The 16,925-nt window shown below is 40.1% G+C and overlaps 2 protein-coding genes across 4 annotated transcripts in view; one reads left to right on the plus strand and one right to left on the minus strand.

Moving 5' to 3' along the window:
• Cert1 (ceramide transporter 1) overlaps nt 1–8,908 on the minus strand; it is a 98,467-nt gene extending 89,559 nt beyond the window's left edge. For 2 of the 3 annotated variants that reach the window (XM_040728808.1, XM_005065631.4), the window contains exons 1-2: nt 8,384–8,907; nt 2,784–2,918 (exon numbers count right to left, since the gene is read on the minus strand). In XM_040728808.1, coding sequence (XP_040584742.1) covers nt 2,784–2,918; nt 8,384–8,479 — 231 coding nt within the window. In that variant the 5' untranslated portion in view covers nt 8,480–8,907. Of the gene's footprint in view, nt 1–2,783; nt 2,919–8,383 lie in introns of all 3 variants that reach the window. The other variant, XM_040728809.1, reaches the window with a different exon arrangement.
• Nucleotides 8,909–8,948: 40 nt separating this feature from the next.
• The window catches only part of Polk (DNA polymerase kappa), a 69,889-nt gene continuing 61,912 nt past the window's right edge, over nt 8,949–16,925 (plus strand). The window contains exon 1 of the mRNA XM_013126727.3: nt 8,949–9,320. The gene's annotated coding sequence lies outside the window, so the exon portion shown is untranslated. The remainder of the gene's footprint in view (nt 9,321–16,925) is intronic.

Consider the following 16,925-nt stretch of genomic DNA (forward strand, 5'->3'; position numbering starts at 1 on the left):
CAAACATTATGTAGGTTTTATACCACAGGCTGAGTCTTAAGCAAGTAATTATTAAGCTTTACTAATTGAGAAATTCAACACAGAAAGCTCCTTTTCACAAAATTAAAGGGTATGTTTAGTTTCTTTGGTTTTTCATCTACAAATTCTTAATCAATCCAACTTAGAATTAAAACACCGTTTCTTTACATTATTTCACCCAAGTATCATAGGCCAAAGAACAAGATTTTTATAATGATGACTCATTAAAACTAGAATTGGAGTGGATGAGGGTGATAATGGATTAGGTTCCACAACAAAAGTAAAAAACTCACATACTAGATTTACCAACAAAAAATATTTTAAAAGCGTTACAGTAAAAGCACAACTCTTACATATGCCTAGAGTCTCAGGTTTCTGATCCTAGCTATCCAGAAGACTGATGCAAGAGTATATTCTAAGTTGAAAGTCTGCCTGGGTTTCTTAATGAGACCCTGTCACTAAATAATAATGTAAAAGATCTGGGAAAACAGCTCAATGGTAGAGCATTTGAAGCTCTGGGTTCAACCCTCAATATCACACATATATACAAAGCCATTACATAATAGCACCATGTCAACAAGTTCAATGTTAATATTTACTGTTTTCAGAGAGGAATGATAAAGGCAACAGTCCATATTAAGGGTAAAAATAACAAAGGACACTTATCTAACAAACAACATTGTTATTAATTTCTTTAAAAAAGTGTAAATTTCATGCTGAAAAGTTCATTGTATTCATTTCTATTTTGCAATTTCCTTGAAATAATATAATAAAAGACCATGAAGCCAAACACAAGGAAAAGACTGGAAGCTGAAAACAATCACAAAAATAATGCATATCTTCCGGTATCTATTCACTATATCTAAAGAACAACTTTATTGATTTCTTTTTGGGGGGGGGTTTTGAAGCAGGGTTTCTCTGTGGCTTTGGAGGCTGCCTTAGAACTTGCTCTGTAGACCAGCCTGGTCTCAAACTCACAGAGATCCGCCTGCCTCTGCCTCCCGAGTGCTGGGATTAAAGGCGTGCGCCACCACCGCTTGGCCAGCTTTATTAATTTCTATCTTTTTTTACTGTTGCTTAGCCCCCTGAATATAGTCACACTAATTCTCCTGTTCCAGAGTATTCAAACTGCTTTGCTTTCCTGCCAGCTCCTTTGATTATGTACCATACTGAAAGTTTTGCATACAACTACAACTATAACGAAAGTATCTTCAATGAACTGTTTTTCTTCCCGGCAAACACAACAAACATGTTCAGTAAAATTTCTTTTACTCAATGCAAAGTTAGTACAGTCTATAATTCAAAACAGGATAACTACACTTAAATCCACTATGGGAATACTACTGCTTAGGAAACAATACAGATAAAATATAAACACTCCCTATTGTTAATAATCAATACTGTAATTAATGTGTAAAAGGAGGGCAGCAGAAAAGGACCATTATAGAGAACATTTCCATTCATTCTGTCCACACAAATGATGAAAAAAAGGAAAGATACAGTGTCAAAACGTATTTACCACGTAACAATCAAGATGAATATCGAGTCTTTAATTTCAAAAATGCTTATTTAAAATAGTCTCTAGAAGACAATAGTAGTTTTATATTAATACTTCCAAACCCTGTTTTACTAATTTGATGTTCAGTTAAGATTTTGCTTTCTAACATGAATACACAAGAGAGTAATACACACAACATACAAAAAAAAAAGATGAAAAAATAATGCCAGATTTTTCTTGAATGCAAAACATAAACAATATGTAAGTTCAGTGTAGATAGTAACAGTAATTCCAAGGATACCTTTACTTTTATAAGCAATTTTATTGTAAGAAAATTTGACTTTTGAGTGGATCAATAAAATCTGAATTATTTTTTGTCTCAGCATATCTATTTTTAGATTTTAAACTACTGACCCCCTTATCTAATCTCCACTAACTATCCTGCCTTAGCTAATGTGTTTTCGCTTTTAATTAGATAGGTCTATGGCATACTGACCATACTCAACCAATAATCCTTTTTAATATGTTATAGCAGCACACTTTGATTCTAATAATTGTATTAGATACTTAAAAAGTCAATTGGTTTCTAAACCTGTCTATGCCAATTTACTTTTCTCACACAACGTGATATTTTAACATTATTTAAGTCATGGGCTACATACAGTATGAAAAGAATGCAAACTAAGGATGGTTAATCAAATGAAGGTTACATAACTCAAATATATTCTAGGAAATCTGAAAATCCAGAAAGAGCTTATACTTAGGATCTCTGTGAGTTTGAGGTCAGCCTGGTCTACAGAGTGAATTCAAGGACAGCCAGCGACATGGAGAAAACTGTCTTGAACAACAACAAAAGTGTTTATTCCACTAAGGGCAACTGAACTACAGACCATGCATTATGTAAAAAATTGACATAGAATTCTGAACTCCATTAAAGAAAATATAAAATCTGTATGCAGAAGTTGGTAAATGAATGTTTGTTTCATTAAATAATTTAAATAAGAGTAGCTATTTTCCCAATTTAACTTTTTAAACAACCTACGAATTGTCCCAATCTCACCAGTTATGAACCTACTGCCATTTTTTTTAAATTCTGAAATACTTAAATTGGTTTGAAAAGCCAACTGAATAAAACCTTTCTAGTATACAGTAGTAGTGTGCTCCTGGGCATAGGACAAGGATTTCACAGCTCTATAACAACCATGAGAGCAGTTCTGATACACAGTTGATACTCGTTAATACCTACTGAGTATGGAAAGGTACTTACTGTGATCACAGCCTTGCTAAGACAGATGGATCCCCTGCAACCGTATTCTGTCTCATCTTCAGATTTGTAGTAACTCAAAGTATTATTTTTCAAAACTACCCAACGATCCTGCCACCCATGAATATAGTTTGTCCACTAGGGATGAGAAGAAGAGAAAGGAGAGGGAAAAAATAAAGTCAGTATTTAGAAATTGAGACTTTCCATAATTTTAAGACAAAACTTTGAAAAGCTGTAACAATTACAATAAACAGTAAAAAGATTAAGTGACAAAAAGGCAATTACCTTCAGTAATTTTATTTTAACTAAAAAATAAAAAATACAACATTTTTCTTCCAAATTTAAAAAATTTTGCCATTATCTTTGCATACTTTCAACTTCCCTTCTTCATCATCTGTAAGACATTTAAAGTTTTCTGATTCCTATATAAAGTAACATGCTCAACAAATCAGTTTACATGGTCTCTCTCCTACATCAAATACTGTATAGTCTTCTGAAGAAGTATAAAGCCAATCACCACCAAAATGCTACTCTTGTACATTAGTCCCATGAAAATGATATGATGGTCATAATTATATCAAAGAAAAAATCTACATCGTTAACCTTTATTTAGTTCACAGTAGTTTTAACTTTTCCCATATAGAACTGATGATTGCATATCTAAAATGATTAATTCATTTACAAATATCTAACCCAGAAGTACTAGTACAAATATAAAGTTGGATCATTTGAATCATCCATCATTATTTGTGTTGCAATGTCCTGATATTCAGAGCAAAGATCATAATCAAGAAGCTGGCAAAGGTAGAAATCTAATTTGATGGGACTACTTGATTTTTCATGTTTTTATTTATGTCTGGTGTTTTAACATAAACAATTCTGAAAACAAATTTAAACTGGACTGTTAAACAATGCATTAGCTCAGGCTCTTTACCCATTGAGGAATATTTTATGTTTCTATTTCCTAATTAAGCACATTTGAGATTGGTTCTGCTTTTTAAGTCTAATCTTCATTATTCTAAGTCATTGCTGGGAGCTCACCCATGCTGACAACTTAACCCACTTTTTTCTAAAGGGTCTCTGGGCACTACTTCCTTATTTCTAACAGCTTGTGACTCAACCAGCATTTAGATACCCACTAGACACAAAATGATAGTTCCAAACAAAACTGAAATCATCTCCCCTACAATGTGCATTTGCTTCCTATGTTCCTGTTTCCTTGGTTGTATTACTATTTCTGCAGTCATGGAGACTAAAGCTGGCTTAACACCACCAGATATATGAACATTAACCTACTTTTAAGAATAATCTTATTAAGTATATTTGTTAACTTATGCAGCATATTAATGAGACTCCAGCCTTGAAACTTACATGGATAATTTCCAATTCTCCATCACACTAAAGGAGGCAAACTAACATTTAAGAACCTCCAGAGAACTGGGCAGTAGTGGTACACACCTTTAGTCCCAGCACTCAGGAGGCAGAGGCAGGAGGATCTCTGTGAGTTTGATACCAGTCTGGTTTACAGAGTGAGTTCCAGGACAGATAGGGATACACAGAGAAACCCTGTCTTGGGGGGGGGGGGAGAGAAGAAGAACCTCCATGGATTAGTCCTACCTTGATGCCCATTATTATCGTTATGAATTAGTAATTGTGGCTATGTTAGCCTCTATGTGTTTCTTTGTCAATCAAGTCTCTCTCTTAGAGTTAAGATTACATAAAAAGAGATTAGAACAGTTCCTGGCTTGCCCTATTGACTCAATTTGAGGCATAGTTATACATAGATAAGGAAGCTTAACCATCAACATCTGTTTTTAGATCTTTTCTAAAGTGAGAAGAGGAACTCTAGTGACTGTGTGTTTATAACTTGTATTATATACCTATAGTGGAAGCAACAAATGGCATAAGCTTAGGGATTCAATAAATGCTTTATTTGCTATCATTATACCATAAGAGTGGGGGGGTTGCCTTTTCTCTGCACCTATATTAGTTTCTATAATGCAGGCAATGTTGCATGCCAGATATTATAGGAAAATCAAAGATTCCTTCATGTTGCTAAGTATGGCAATCACAAATTCAACAACAAAAAATAAGAGAACCAAGTTCCAGGCAAATTGATATGGGGATTCAATGGAAAGAGATATTGAATATTTATGTAATCAATGGCTTTATGGAAAGGACAGCATTTGGGTCGGACTTAAAGAACCAAGTATGCTAGGTCATGCCTATAAGCCTAGCATTTCAATGCTCTGGGAGGTGGGTCACCAGTTAGAGGGCAGTCTGGCCTACAGCAAAGCTCTATCTCAAAAGAAAGAACTAGAAGCGGTGACCTACACCTTAAATCCCAGCATTTGGAAGACAAGAGGCAGGGAAATCTCTGTGAGTTTGAGGCTAGCTTGGTCTAAATAGTAAGTTCTAGACCAGTGAGACCTTGCCTCAAGCAAGGAGGCAAGTAGCCAACATGAGCATGGTGATGAGAGACCCAGAAAACATTGGCTAAGATTTCATTTATCCAGGCTTAGTTGCTTTCAAGAGCCAAGGTATGAACCTTTCTTAATGTGTTCCATTTTATTGGTCTTAACTACATGGAATTACTACTTAATTAGTATTTTTGGAACAGACATGATTAAGAAATATGTCTCGTAGCTGTTTCTGATTACCATGTAAAAGAGAAAAAAAACTTTTGGACTGGCATATTTTTTAATCATATTTCAATACCCTCTATTCCAGACCCATCCCATTTTATGAAACAAGAAAGAAAATGGATTACTATTTGGACTTAGCTATATAAGTCAACAGAAGGAAAAGAACAGATGTTGAAAACTAGCTCTTGCTTAAATTATCTGGTAAATTACAAAGATTTCAAATTACAAATGACACTTACTTGAAGCTTAAAAACATGCATCATTCACAGTGTGAGTGTATGTATTCAGTGTAAAGTTCCTTTGATGAGGCTGCATTTATAGCAGAACACTTGCCTAGGCATCATGATGCCACTGAGTTTGCTCTCTAGCAAGGTCCAAAACTAAACAGCACCTTCCAGAAAGCACCTTCTAGTCATTGGCTCAGACTGTGAAGTACTTGTTATGCATGCATGAAAACCTGAGTTTGATCCCTAGCACCAACAGAGAATGCCAGTCACATGCCTGTAATTCCCAAGGCTGGGAAAGTGGAGACAGGAGGATCTTTGGGGCTTGCTCATCAACCAGCCTAGGTAAATTGAAAGCTCTGGGTTTACTTTGAGACCCTGTCTCAAAATAAAACAAGGGGGAGAAGGATTTAGAAAGACACTTAATTTAGACCTCTGGCTTCTAGGTAGGCATACACATGTGCATACATAAACACATACAAAAAGAAAAGTTTCCATAAGACATTGTACATAATCATAATTTTATGTATATATATATATATGTGTGTGTGTATGTATATACACATATATATTTCTTTGTTTGCTTGTTTTCAAGACAGGGTCTCACTATGTACTTCTGCCTGTCCTAGAACTCGTGATGTAGACCAAGCTGGGCCTGGAATCCACTTTCCTCTGCCTCCCAAGTGCTAAGATTAAAGGTGTGCACCAGTACACTGGACTATATAACTATAAATTCCTAAATTCCAGGAAATTTTTCTTTATAGTTGTTAATAAAAGTTTTACTCACATTGATTGTATACATACAGAACAGTCAAAATGAAAACAATTTATCTTTCATAGACAGGATCAATATCTTCCTACACATTTAATGCCAAAAGAGTCTTCCTTAAAAAATGATTTAGAGAGATTTGGCCTTACTACGAAGGTAGGCTAGTTGGCCTGGAACTTGCAATCCTCCTGCTTTAGCCTTCTGGTTGCTAGGATTATATGAGCGCACAATATACTTCATACACTACTCTGTACACAATAGATCACAGAGCATATGACTTTTTTTTCCAGTCAGTTATTCCTAATCTCTCAATCTGCAAAAAGTGATGATTCAGATCAAGAAGTCAAAAGTAAGAAGGGAGGTGGTAGTGCACGCCTTTAGTCCCAGCATCAAAGAAGCAGAGGCAGGAGGATCTCTGTGAGTTCAAGGGCAGCCTGGTTTACACAGAGAAACCCTGTCTCAAACAAACAGAAAACCAAAAAACCAAAATTACAGCTTGTTCCATGAAACACTTGAAAAACATACTTTACATGGCAGTCTGTTACATATCTAATGACAAGTAATGAAACTATCAGAATCGGGAGAGATTCTCATTTCATAACCACTTGAAAATTCAGACTTATTATACAACGTGTCCAGTACAGATTCTTAGATTATAAAGATACATTAAATCTAAAGAAACACTGGGGAGCTTCACTTTACTGAAAGCACTACATTAAAATTTCAAGAATGATCACAGCATCAAACGAAATTTTCTGCTATGTAAATAAAACTTAATACTTGGAAGTCTTGCATCTGACATACTTAAGTCTGTCCCAGGCCTTTTCTCTTCAACTAAAGACACTGTAATAGTCTAATCTTAAACAATTCCAGAAATGATGTTCAAGAACACTGGAAGCAGAGTGATTTCTTAATGGCAAATAGCACATGACTTGGTATCTTATGACCAGCTAGTTAAGGGACCAGCCCCGACTCTCCCTCTGGAAACACTGCTTGCTCTAAGCATTTCTTAAAGTTTAACAGGAAAGGACAGGTAAGTCAAAAAGGCTGAGTCTTCCCACAACAAAAATGTAAAATATACACATCGAAAACTATTAACAAGATCACTTATTTCCAACCCTATAAATGCTATCTAGGCTAAAAAATTTTTTTTGAAAAGGAGCTTTTAAAAGTGCGGGGTGGGGGGGGTGGAAACAGAAATGTCTTTCCTTAATGCACAAATACTGTATTACTAAAAATGCTCTTTCCCTGAACTTTATACAGGCAGGTCTTCACTCTGACGCGTTCCAACTTACTATTAATATTTCTTATCCAAGCGTGACAATTCATTAGCTCTTTTCTGAACTTGGGTAAGGAGGGGGTAAAGTACAAAAGTGCTGCACACACTTTCTACATTAGCGATCACTCACACTTCAAAGTTTACTATCTCAGATTTCAAGGCCAAACCCCGTCAACTGGCTTGCCTAAACCCGCTAGAGCTGAACACCACCCCACCCCGCCCCAACCTATTCTGGTGGGGGCCTCCAAAGCAATATTGTTTGAAAGGTCCATTTAACCGCCCTCGCGTCCAGTACTCCAGACACCACAACTGCCCAACCCAGATTCCTACACCCCAGACAGCTGCCGCCTCGGGTTCCAAGTTACCAGATGCACCTTGCCTTCGACACGGGATCGCGGATTAAACACACGCTTTCCAAGGTCCTCGGTCAAAGCTGACAAGCTCTTTGGGACTGGGGGTGGCGAGGTCGGGGGAGGACAGTCCCAAACGTCTCCTATCCCACCCGCGGTCAGGCACTCATTCCAGGCGGACCTCTCGGCCCCGCACCCCAGCACATTCCGCAGCCCCCGCCCCGGGACAGTGGGAGTCTTCAGTCCAGCCCCACCCCAGGTCCCGAGCGGCTTCCCCTCGCCTCGCGGCAGGTGAGTCCCGGCGGCGGGTCCTCGGGCCCCCCGAGAGCTGCTCACCTTGCTGAGGACCCCGCAGCGCTCCACAGGCGGCCCGGACTCCGTCTCCGGATCCTCCTCCGAGCCCGACGAGTTCCAGCTCTGGTTATCCGACATGGAGGCGCGACAGGCGAGCAGGAGACCGGCCCCCGCTCCGCGAGCTGCGCCAGTGCAGGCGCCCAGCCCCTGGGGTGAAGGGTCGGGGGATGGCACAGCCAAGGGTGCCCGCTCCGCGGCGGGAGGGAACAGGAAGAGGGACGAAGCGCGCCCGCCGCCGCCGCCGCGCCTGACACCGAGCGGACCGGGGAAGGAGGACGAGCGGCGAAGAAAGCCTGCCCTTCCAGCCGTCAGCCGCCGTGGCCGTGACCCCTGCGCTGCGCCCGGCGCCGCCACCTGAACTCGGCCCCCTAGGTGCCAACCTCAGGCAGGGAGGGAGGAGGGGAGGAAGACGGGAAGAGCCAAGCCAGCGGCAGAGACCCGGGTCCGCTCACACCTCCGCTACCGCCGCCATCTTCCTGCCGGGCCCACTATTTACCCTCCCTCCCCTCGCCGCTCCCTCCCCTCCGTCCTCCCATCCTCCCTCCACCCCGCCCCGGGCCCCTCCCGGCGGCTCACGACGCTCCCCACCTCCGGCCCTCCCGGGTGACGACGGGTAGGGAAGGAGGCGGAGCGGAGAGAGGAGAGAGTTTGACAGGGAAGCGCTGCGCTGCATTCTGGGAAGGCGGCCGCTCTGTCCGCCGCGCAGCCTCCTGGGAGTTGTAGTCGCCGTCCTAGACAACTGGTGGGTGTCCCGGGCGCGAGCAGCGAGCCAGGCTGGTTGCCTGGGGGAAGCTTCTGAGGGCTAGTGGGCTTCTTTGGACGCGCGTTTGACCCTTGGGTCCAGCCGGGCTTCTGATTCTGCCTTGCATGCGTATGACGATCCCTCGGACCCTGCGAGCCAGGACGTGAGAACTGTCAGGTGAGGGTGTCGGGTTATGCGTAGCTGCTTTCCGGAAAGCCCGGGAATCTTTGCGATTTGCCTGGGCAAGCATGCTTCTCTGTGGGCTGGAGGTTAGGAGTTTATGACCTCTCCAGGCACAAACTGGAGCTTTTTCCTCTCTCGAAAGCCGCCACTGCTAATCCCGAAGGATTACTGTCTATGTCTTTAGTAACTAGACTTGAGGTTCATTTACTACTGTTGAAGGAAGAATTCCTTCAGACTGTCTTCATAAGCGTTTCTCATTGTTACATTTATACAATTTTTTTGTGGAAAGTAATCAGTTGAGATTGTCAGAGAACAGATAGCGTTAAAAGAGGTTTTTGTAAAAAGCGAAACAAGGGCCTGGCGGTGGTGGCGCACGCCTTTAATCCCAGCACTCCTGAGGCAGAGGCAGGGGGATCTCTGTGAGTTCGAGACCAACCTGGTTTACAAGAGCGAGTTCCAGGACAGCCTCCAAAGCCTCAGAGAAACCCTGTCTCGAACCCCCCCCCCCAAAAGCGAGTTCCAGGACAGGTTCCAAAGCTACAGAGAAACCCTGTCTCGAACCCCCCCAAAAGTGAAATAAGTATTAGGTTATATCCTCTTAGGTGTGTACGAGTGTCTCCCCGAAACTCAACGTGAACTCTCTTTTCCTCCCCTAAAGACAGGGTTTCTCTGTGTAGCTTTGGAGTCTATCAGGCTGGCCTCGAACTAACAGAGATCCACCTGCCTCTGCCTCCCAAGTGCTGGGATTAAAGGCGTGCGCCACCAATGCCCGGCTGAAACACAAGTTTTATTGAATAATAAGGAATTTGAAAATAGGTGGCCTTCAATTTCCTGATAATTCCTAACTTTGAAATTCCTTTTTAAACTGTAGAAAGACTTTCTGCTTGCTACCCAGTTGGGAAAGTGAGAGGACATTTGAGTGTGGAGGTTAAGGCACAGTGGCTAGGGGGAAACAACAACTCTGGAAGCAATGGAGGAGGCCTACACTCGGCCTGTTGATAGCTCTGGGAAGTACTTGGGATATCTTTCATTTCGGTAGATGGACGCGAAATGCAATAGATCCTAAATCTGCCGTATGTCAGTTACAAATCATTTTTCAATGTAAAATCATGACAATGCATGATTGAAAGACATCCAAATGATTAAAAGATAAAGCTTTTAAGAATACCTTGTCAAAGTGTTATATTCAACAGAGACAGAGAGAGAGAGAGAGAGAGAGAGAGAGAGAGAGAGAGAGAGAGAGAGAGAGAGGAGAGTGCACCACTCTGAATTACCAAGAGTATGCATTTAGAATGGTTGGTTTGCTTTGCTTAGTGAATCTAAAGTGGTTAAGACTTTCTAAATCTTTTACTAGGTTTTAGAATCATTGCTCTTAAGTAAAATGGTTGTGAATATTGAGAAATTCATTTCACAACGCAACTTAGAATCATAGAAACAGTGTTACATTTAATTCAGAAATTGACGCTTCTGTTGCATTTTATGTCTCATTTAGGTTTTGAATTACTGTAACCACCAACACCCAGCTCCCACTTGCTTGGTTGAAAATTGTTTCATTATATTTAATGTTAATGCATGAGAAATTGCCCTGCTACATCAGCCCATTCTCCTAACAGCTAAAATATTTTAAGTACAGGAAGATTTTTGTATAATAACTAGAGTACCACATTAGAGATTATGATGTGCACCATTACTGTTAGTGGAAAGAAATAGCAATGCAAGGATGAAGTACAGAGCTTCCTTTATTTCATGATAAAAAATGATGGCTTTCCAGTTGTCTGTCTTACTGAGGGCCTTCTCGGATCCTTGTGTAGTGTTCTTTATTTTCGTTAGCTTTATTTTTAGGCCTTGTATACCATGGGGTTTATTTTAGTGTATGAAATGAGGTAGAAAATTAGTTGTTGTTGGTTTTTGTTTGTTTGTAAATGGGCATTTGGGTCCAGTATTTTATTAAAAAGTCTATTCTTACTCTTATTCAAATATGCAACCTTTATGGTATATAAAAATCCCCATATATAGTTCTGCTATTCATTCTTTTTCTTTGATCTATTTATATCTGTACCAGTACTATACAGACTTAATTATTATTTAGATTTGTATATAAAGTTAAGAAATTTTCCTGATTTTCTTTTTGATTTGGATGTTTTTGATATCTTCTCTTCCAAATGAATATGAGCATAGCTTGTTGAATTGAGAAATTGTGGTTTGGTTTGGGGCTGGGAAGATGGCTCTCAGTCAGTGAAGTTCCTGTTGCTCATGCATGAGGACCTGAATTCAGATCCCTAACATCCATATAAAAGCCAGGCAAAGTGGTAGACATTCCATTCCAGAGCTGGCTGGCTGGAGACAGGGATCTCAAGAGCTCACTAGCCTGCTGACCTAGCCGAAATAATGGGTTCCCAGGCTCTTTGAGAGACCTTCCTTGTCCTTAAAAAACAATTAAAGAAAATATTCAAAGCAATTAAAGAAATTATTCAAAGTTGTCCTCTAACCTTCAGTTTAACACACACACACACACACACACACACACACACACACACACACACACACACACCTGTTAGTACATATGCACATAGTCACAAGAAAATGTTCAGTCACTAAAGACACAGATACATATACACAAAATGAAGAAGTATGAAGATTTGAATTTTGAATGTATTGAGTTGGTAAAGAAATTATATCCTTACATTATTATTTACATTAGCCAGATACCTTAAATGTGTGACCTGACTTTTTTTATCTTAAAAGTCATATAAGTATAGCATTGTTAGTCCTATTGTCCCATAAAGGATAATGAACTGACTCATGGGGAGACTGAGTAACTTACCCAGTGTCTCATGGCTACTAAATAGAAAAGTTAAGAGTTGAACCTAAGCCAAGTGGTAGTAGTGCATGCCTTTAGTCCCAACAGTCCAGAGGTAGAGGCAGTCAGATTTCTGTGAGTTCAAGACCAGCCTGGTCTACAGAAAGAGTTCCAGGACAAATTCCAAAGCTACAGAGTACAGAGGTACCCTGAATCAAAAAAAATGCACACCTTTAGTCCCAGCAGTCCAGAGGTAGAGGCAGGCAGATCTCTGTGAGTTCAAGACAAGCCTGGTCTACAGAAAGAGTTCCAGGACAAATTCCAAAACTACAGAGTACAGAGGTACCCTGGCTTGAGAAACCAGAAGAAAAAAAAAAAGTTGAATCTAACTCTCATTACTTCCAAGTCCATATAAACCTTTTTCTATGCTTTTTAATATATCACTGGGAGGGAGTGAATAAAAAAAAAATGTGTCCTATAGGTAAGTACATCCGAGCCACTGTGCTTTTATTTCAGTCATTCCCCATTTGTGCCATCTGTTGTCTTACCTTGCCTAAACATCAGTTCTGTAGAGTTCATTATTACCTCCTATTGCTAATGCTTCAGGTGAAGAAACTTAATCACAGAAAAGTTAAATAATTTTCCAAACGTCATAGTAGAGATGTCTTTGAGGTTTGAGTCCAAGCAGCCAGATTTCAGAGTTCATTCTTATCCCACTTGAGTTGTCCCTCAATTCTTCCTCTTAATTCTTCCATCTCACCTACGTAAACTGCATGGTGCTCTAATCCTGCTCCCCAAGAGGCTGTGTGGGGGATTGTCCAATCCTAGACTATATACCAAGACCCTGTCTCACAAAACCCAACAAATCTAGAAAAGAGAGGAACTAAATATAACATATTGGTAGCCCTATTTTCATGACTGGAATAATTGTCTAGGTGGTGATCTTATCATTCAAGTTTTCTTCTGTATTATTTTATATGGAAAATATTCCCCAAATATCAGCATGGTTGTGAGTGTGGGTTGTGAGTGTTTATACTAGCGTTCCCTAGCACCTCTTCAAACCCAGTCTTTTGACTTAAGGTTATTGGTGTTCTTATTTCCTTCATCCTGATTGAGAGAAGTGATGATCATAGCATATATTTCTCCACCCTGTTGATACCATTTTTCCATTTTGTAGGGTTTTCTTGGTTTGTCTGTTTCATTGTTGTTTGGACAGTTGACTTGGCTTTTAGTTTTTTGATGCAATACTTTACTTAATAGCCCAAGATGGCCTAAGCATGTTGCCAATACTCCTGCTGAGGATTACAAGTGTGAGCCACCATGTCCACCTCCCCATTCTTCATGTTATGATGCAATTATATCACAACTGCTATCTATACAAAAAGGGTGATATGACACTTCCCTATTTAGAAATACTAATGTAAAAAATTGTGTCCTCTCTAGATGTTTTTGCTTGTTTGTTTGTTTTTGGTTTGGTTTTCGTTTATTATTATTATTTTGCATTTATCTGAATCTCTTTGGGGGATAAATTTTTTAAAATATCCTAATGTGTCTGAGTTCTCCCTCCTTGCCTCAAGCCAAAGGGTTTCCAGTAAAGTATCATCCAAACAAAGAGATGGTGGACAGTTATAGTTTCAGAATGAGCCACATGGGGAACAGCAGTCAAATGATTTATTGTGATTGACCGTTAGGTACAATAATCGCTTTTCTTTGACCTCTGTTGACTAGAAGAGGCAGAAATACATTCAAATTATTTCCAATATAAGAAAGATTATTTCAAAGATTTCAGAATCCTCAACTGGTTTGGTGTGTATTGGAAACGTAAAATGAGGTCTTGGTGTTTTCCTGTACACCTCTGGGGTCTCATGATATCTCTTATCTGAGTTTTTGTGGTCTTATCTCTTTCAATTCTCAGTATTCCAAGAACCCCTGAATCCTTTTTTTCCAGTTTCCCAAGCCCTTTGATGATAGTTTGAATGTAACTGGCCCCCATAATCTCATAGGGTATGGCACTAGTAGGAGGTGTGGCTTTGTTGGAGTGGGTATGGTCTTGTTGAAGGAAGTGTGTCACTGTGGGGGCTAGCTTTAAGGTTTCCTATGCTCAGGATATCTCCCAGTGTCCCAGTTGACTTCCTGTTGCATACAAGATGTAGGACTCTTAGTTCCAGCACCACGTCTGCCTGCATGTCTCCATGTTCCCTATCATGATAATGAACTGAACCTCTGAAACTGTAAGCCAGCCCCAATTAAATGTTTTGTATATAAGAGTTGCCATGGTTGTGGTATCTTTTCACAGCAATGAAAACCCTAAGTAAGACACCTTGCTCTCAAATCTAGTCTCCATGTCCTTACTCCAAGTATCAGTGTCATATTTCTATCTCCTAAGAGAAATTATGATGCTAAATAGTTAGTAGTATCTAGCTATTTATAGAGGTGGACATTTTAAATAGACATTGCCAATATTTACCTTGCTTGCTTTTTCTTTGTACCTAACAATCCACAATCCATTTAGAGCAGTGGATTCTTTTATTAACATCTATTATTGTTATCATCATCATCATTATTATGTGCTTGTATTGCCATGTCTTATTCTATTACTCTGAACTCTATATTGCTTCCCAAAACGAATAAAGTTTTGGTTTTGGGGGTCTTACTGTGTAGGCTAGCCTTGAACCTGCCTTATTTCTACTCATTCTCTCAGGTGTTGGGATTATAGGAACATGCCACCAGACTTTGGGATGTTGCTTTAATCTTTTGGGGTGGGATGTTTCAAGACAGGATTTCTCTGTGTAGCCCTAGATGTCCTGGAACTCCTTCTGTAGAACAGGCTGGCCTCCAATTCACAGAGATCCATCTCCCCAGTGCTGGGGTAAAAGTCATCTGCCAGGCTAGTTGCTTTAATCTTTAAGGTGACTTTCTGTTCTGGACTTCCTTATGTGTTGTTTTTTGTGAGAGTAACTTTTCTGAGAGAGCTATATTTTGGAAGTAGTTAGGGGAACAGATTGATAGGGGTCCCCAAAGAAAATGCTGACATCTATTACAGATGAGCAGTGATATACAGAGGACAAGTTTAGAAAGTCAGTTCTTCCATGGTGGCTTCCAGGATCAGGCTAATGTGCAAGTGCTTTTACCCACTGAACCATCTCACTGGCCCCATCTACACATTCCTAAAGAATTTAGAAGATGGACGATATGAAGGTCATGGGGTGGGGGCTAGTAAAGTGAAACCCCCCTGGAATCCATGAGAGTGACCCCAGCAAAGTCTCCTAATAATGAGGGATATGGAGCCTGAATGGGTCATCTTCTATAATCAGGCAAGGCTTCTACTAGTGGTACTGGGACATCAACCAGCCACAAAACCTTTGACCTACTATCTTCCTTGTCTGCAAGACTTGCTGGGGCAATGGTAGTATATATACAACATGTGGGAGTGGCTAACCCATGACTGGTCCAACTTATGGCCCATGCCACGAGACATTGCCTGGATTGCCAGGAACCAGAGGCAAAACAGCTGAGAGACCCAGGATAGAACCAAACACGACTAGGAAAAAAAAGTCACTGAGATGATTGATCCCTAGTCATATTCTGCTATACTCGTAGATCAGTGCCTAGTCTAATAGTCTTCAGAGAGGCATCATCCAGCAGCTAATGGGAGCAAATGCAGAGACCCACAGCCAAACACTAGGCAGAGCCAGGGACACTCCTCAGAAGGGGGTGAGGAAGAATTGTAGGAGCCAGAGGGGTGAGGATACCATGAGAACATGGACCACAGAATCAACTAAGCAGGGCTTATAGGGAATCACAGAAACTGAAAGACACACAGACCCTGTGTGGGTTTGTGCTAGGTAGTCTACATATACCTTATGGATGTGTAACTTGGTGCACTTATGAGACTCCCAACAATGGGAGTGGTGGTAGTCTCTTATTCTTTTGCCTGCACTTGGGCCCTTTTCTTCCAACTGGGTTGCCACAACCAGCCGTGATATGAGGGTTCATGCCCAGTCTTATTGTATCTTGTAAGGCCATGTTCTGTGGATATCCCTAGGAGACCAGCTTTTTTGTTTGTTTGTTTGTTTTGAGAAACAGGACGAATTGATCTGGGTGAGAGAGGAAGTGGGGGGAGTGTGGAGGGAGGGGAAGCAGCAATCAGATGTAATATATGAGAGAAGAATAAAAGTTAATAATAATTAAAAAAAGAAATGAAGGTCACTTATGAGCTGACTGTTTTCTGTTGTTAGTGGTAGAATATACATGAAATTAAAGGAGAGCTGCACATGGGTAAAAGTAAAAGGCCCTTAGGAGCTGTGTCTAAGATTTCATTAACAAAGGGCTATGTTGTTACCGAGCCTAACACCTCTGCCATACACTGATAGCACTACATGAAAACTTAGAAATCAGCAGCAGTGAGCCAAAAACCAATGTCAATGTTAGACTCTGAAGTAGCTTCAAAGCTGTCTGCTAGAGGGAGTAGTGAAAGGGACAAGAAAATAACAGTCTGTATAATAATGTCTTGAATTTAGTAGATTATTTTTCCCTTCCAATATCATGGAATATACCATAATAACTCAGTTTCTCATTAATAATATAGCCCTGTCCCATGATCCAACCTTCATTTGTAATTTTATATTTAAATAGTAAATTGATAGATTGTAAAAATTAAATATTGTAACAACACAGTATCAGAAAAGGTACTGTAGGAGAACTTTTTTTTAATCCTCTTCTAAGGACATATGTACATGTACATGTACCTTAAAATTTGTGTACCTTACCATATATCTCAAACAAAATACAGTTCATAC

The sequence above is a fragment of the Mesocricetus auratus genome, unplaced genomic scaffold (assembly GCF_017639785.1).
Source record: "Mesocricetus auratus isolate SY011 unplaced genomic scaffold, BCM_Maur_2.0 Super-Scaffold_100020, whole genome shotgun sequence".
Taxonomy (NCBI): Eukaryota; Metazoa; Chordata; class Mammalia; order Rodentia; family Cricetidae; genus Mesocricetus; species Mesocricetus auratus.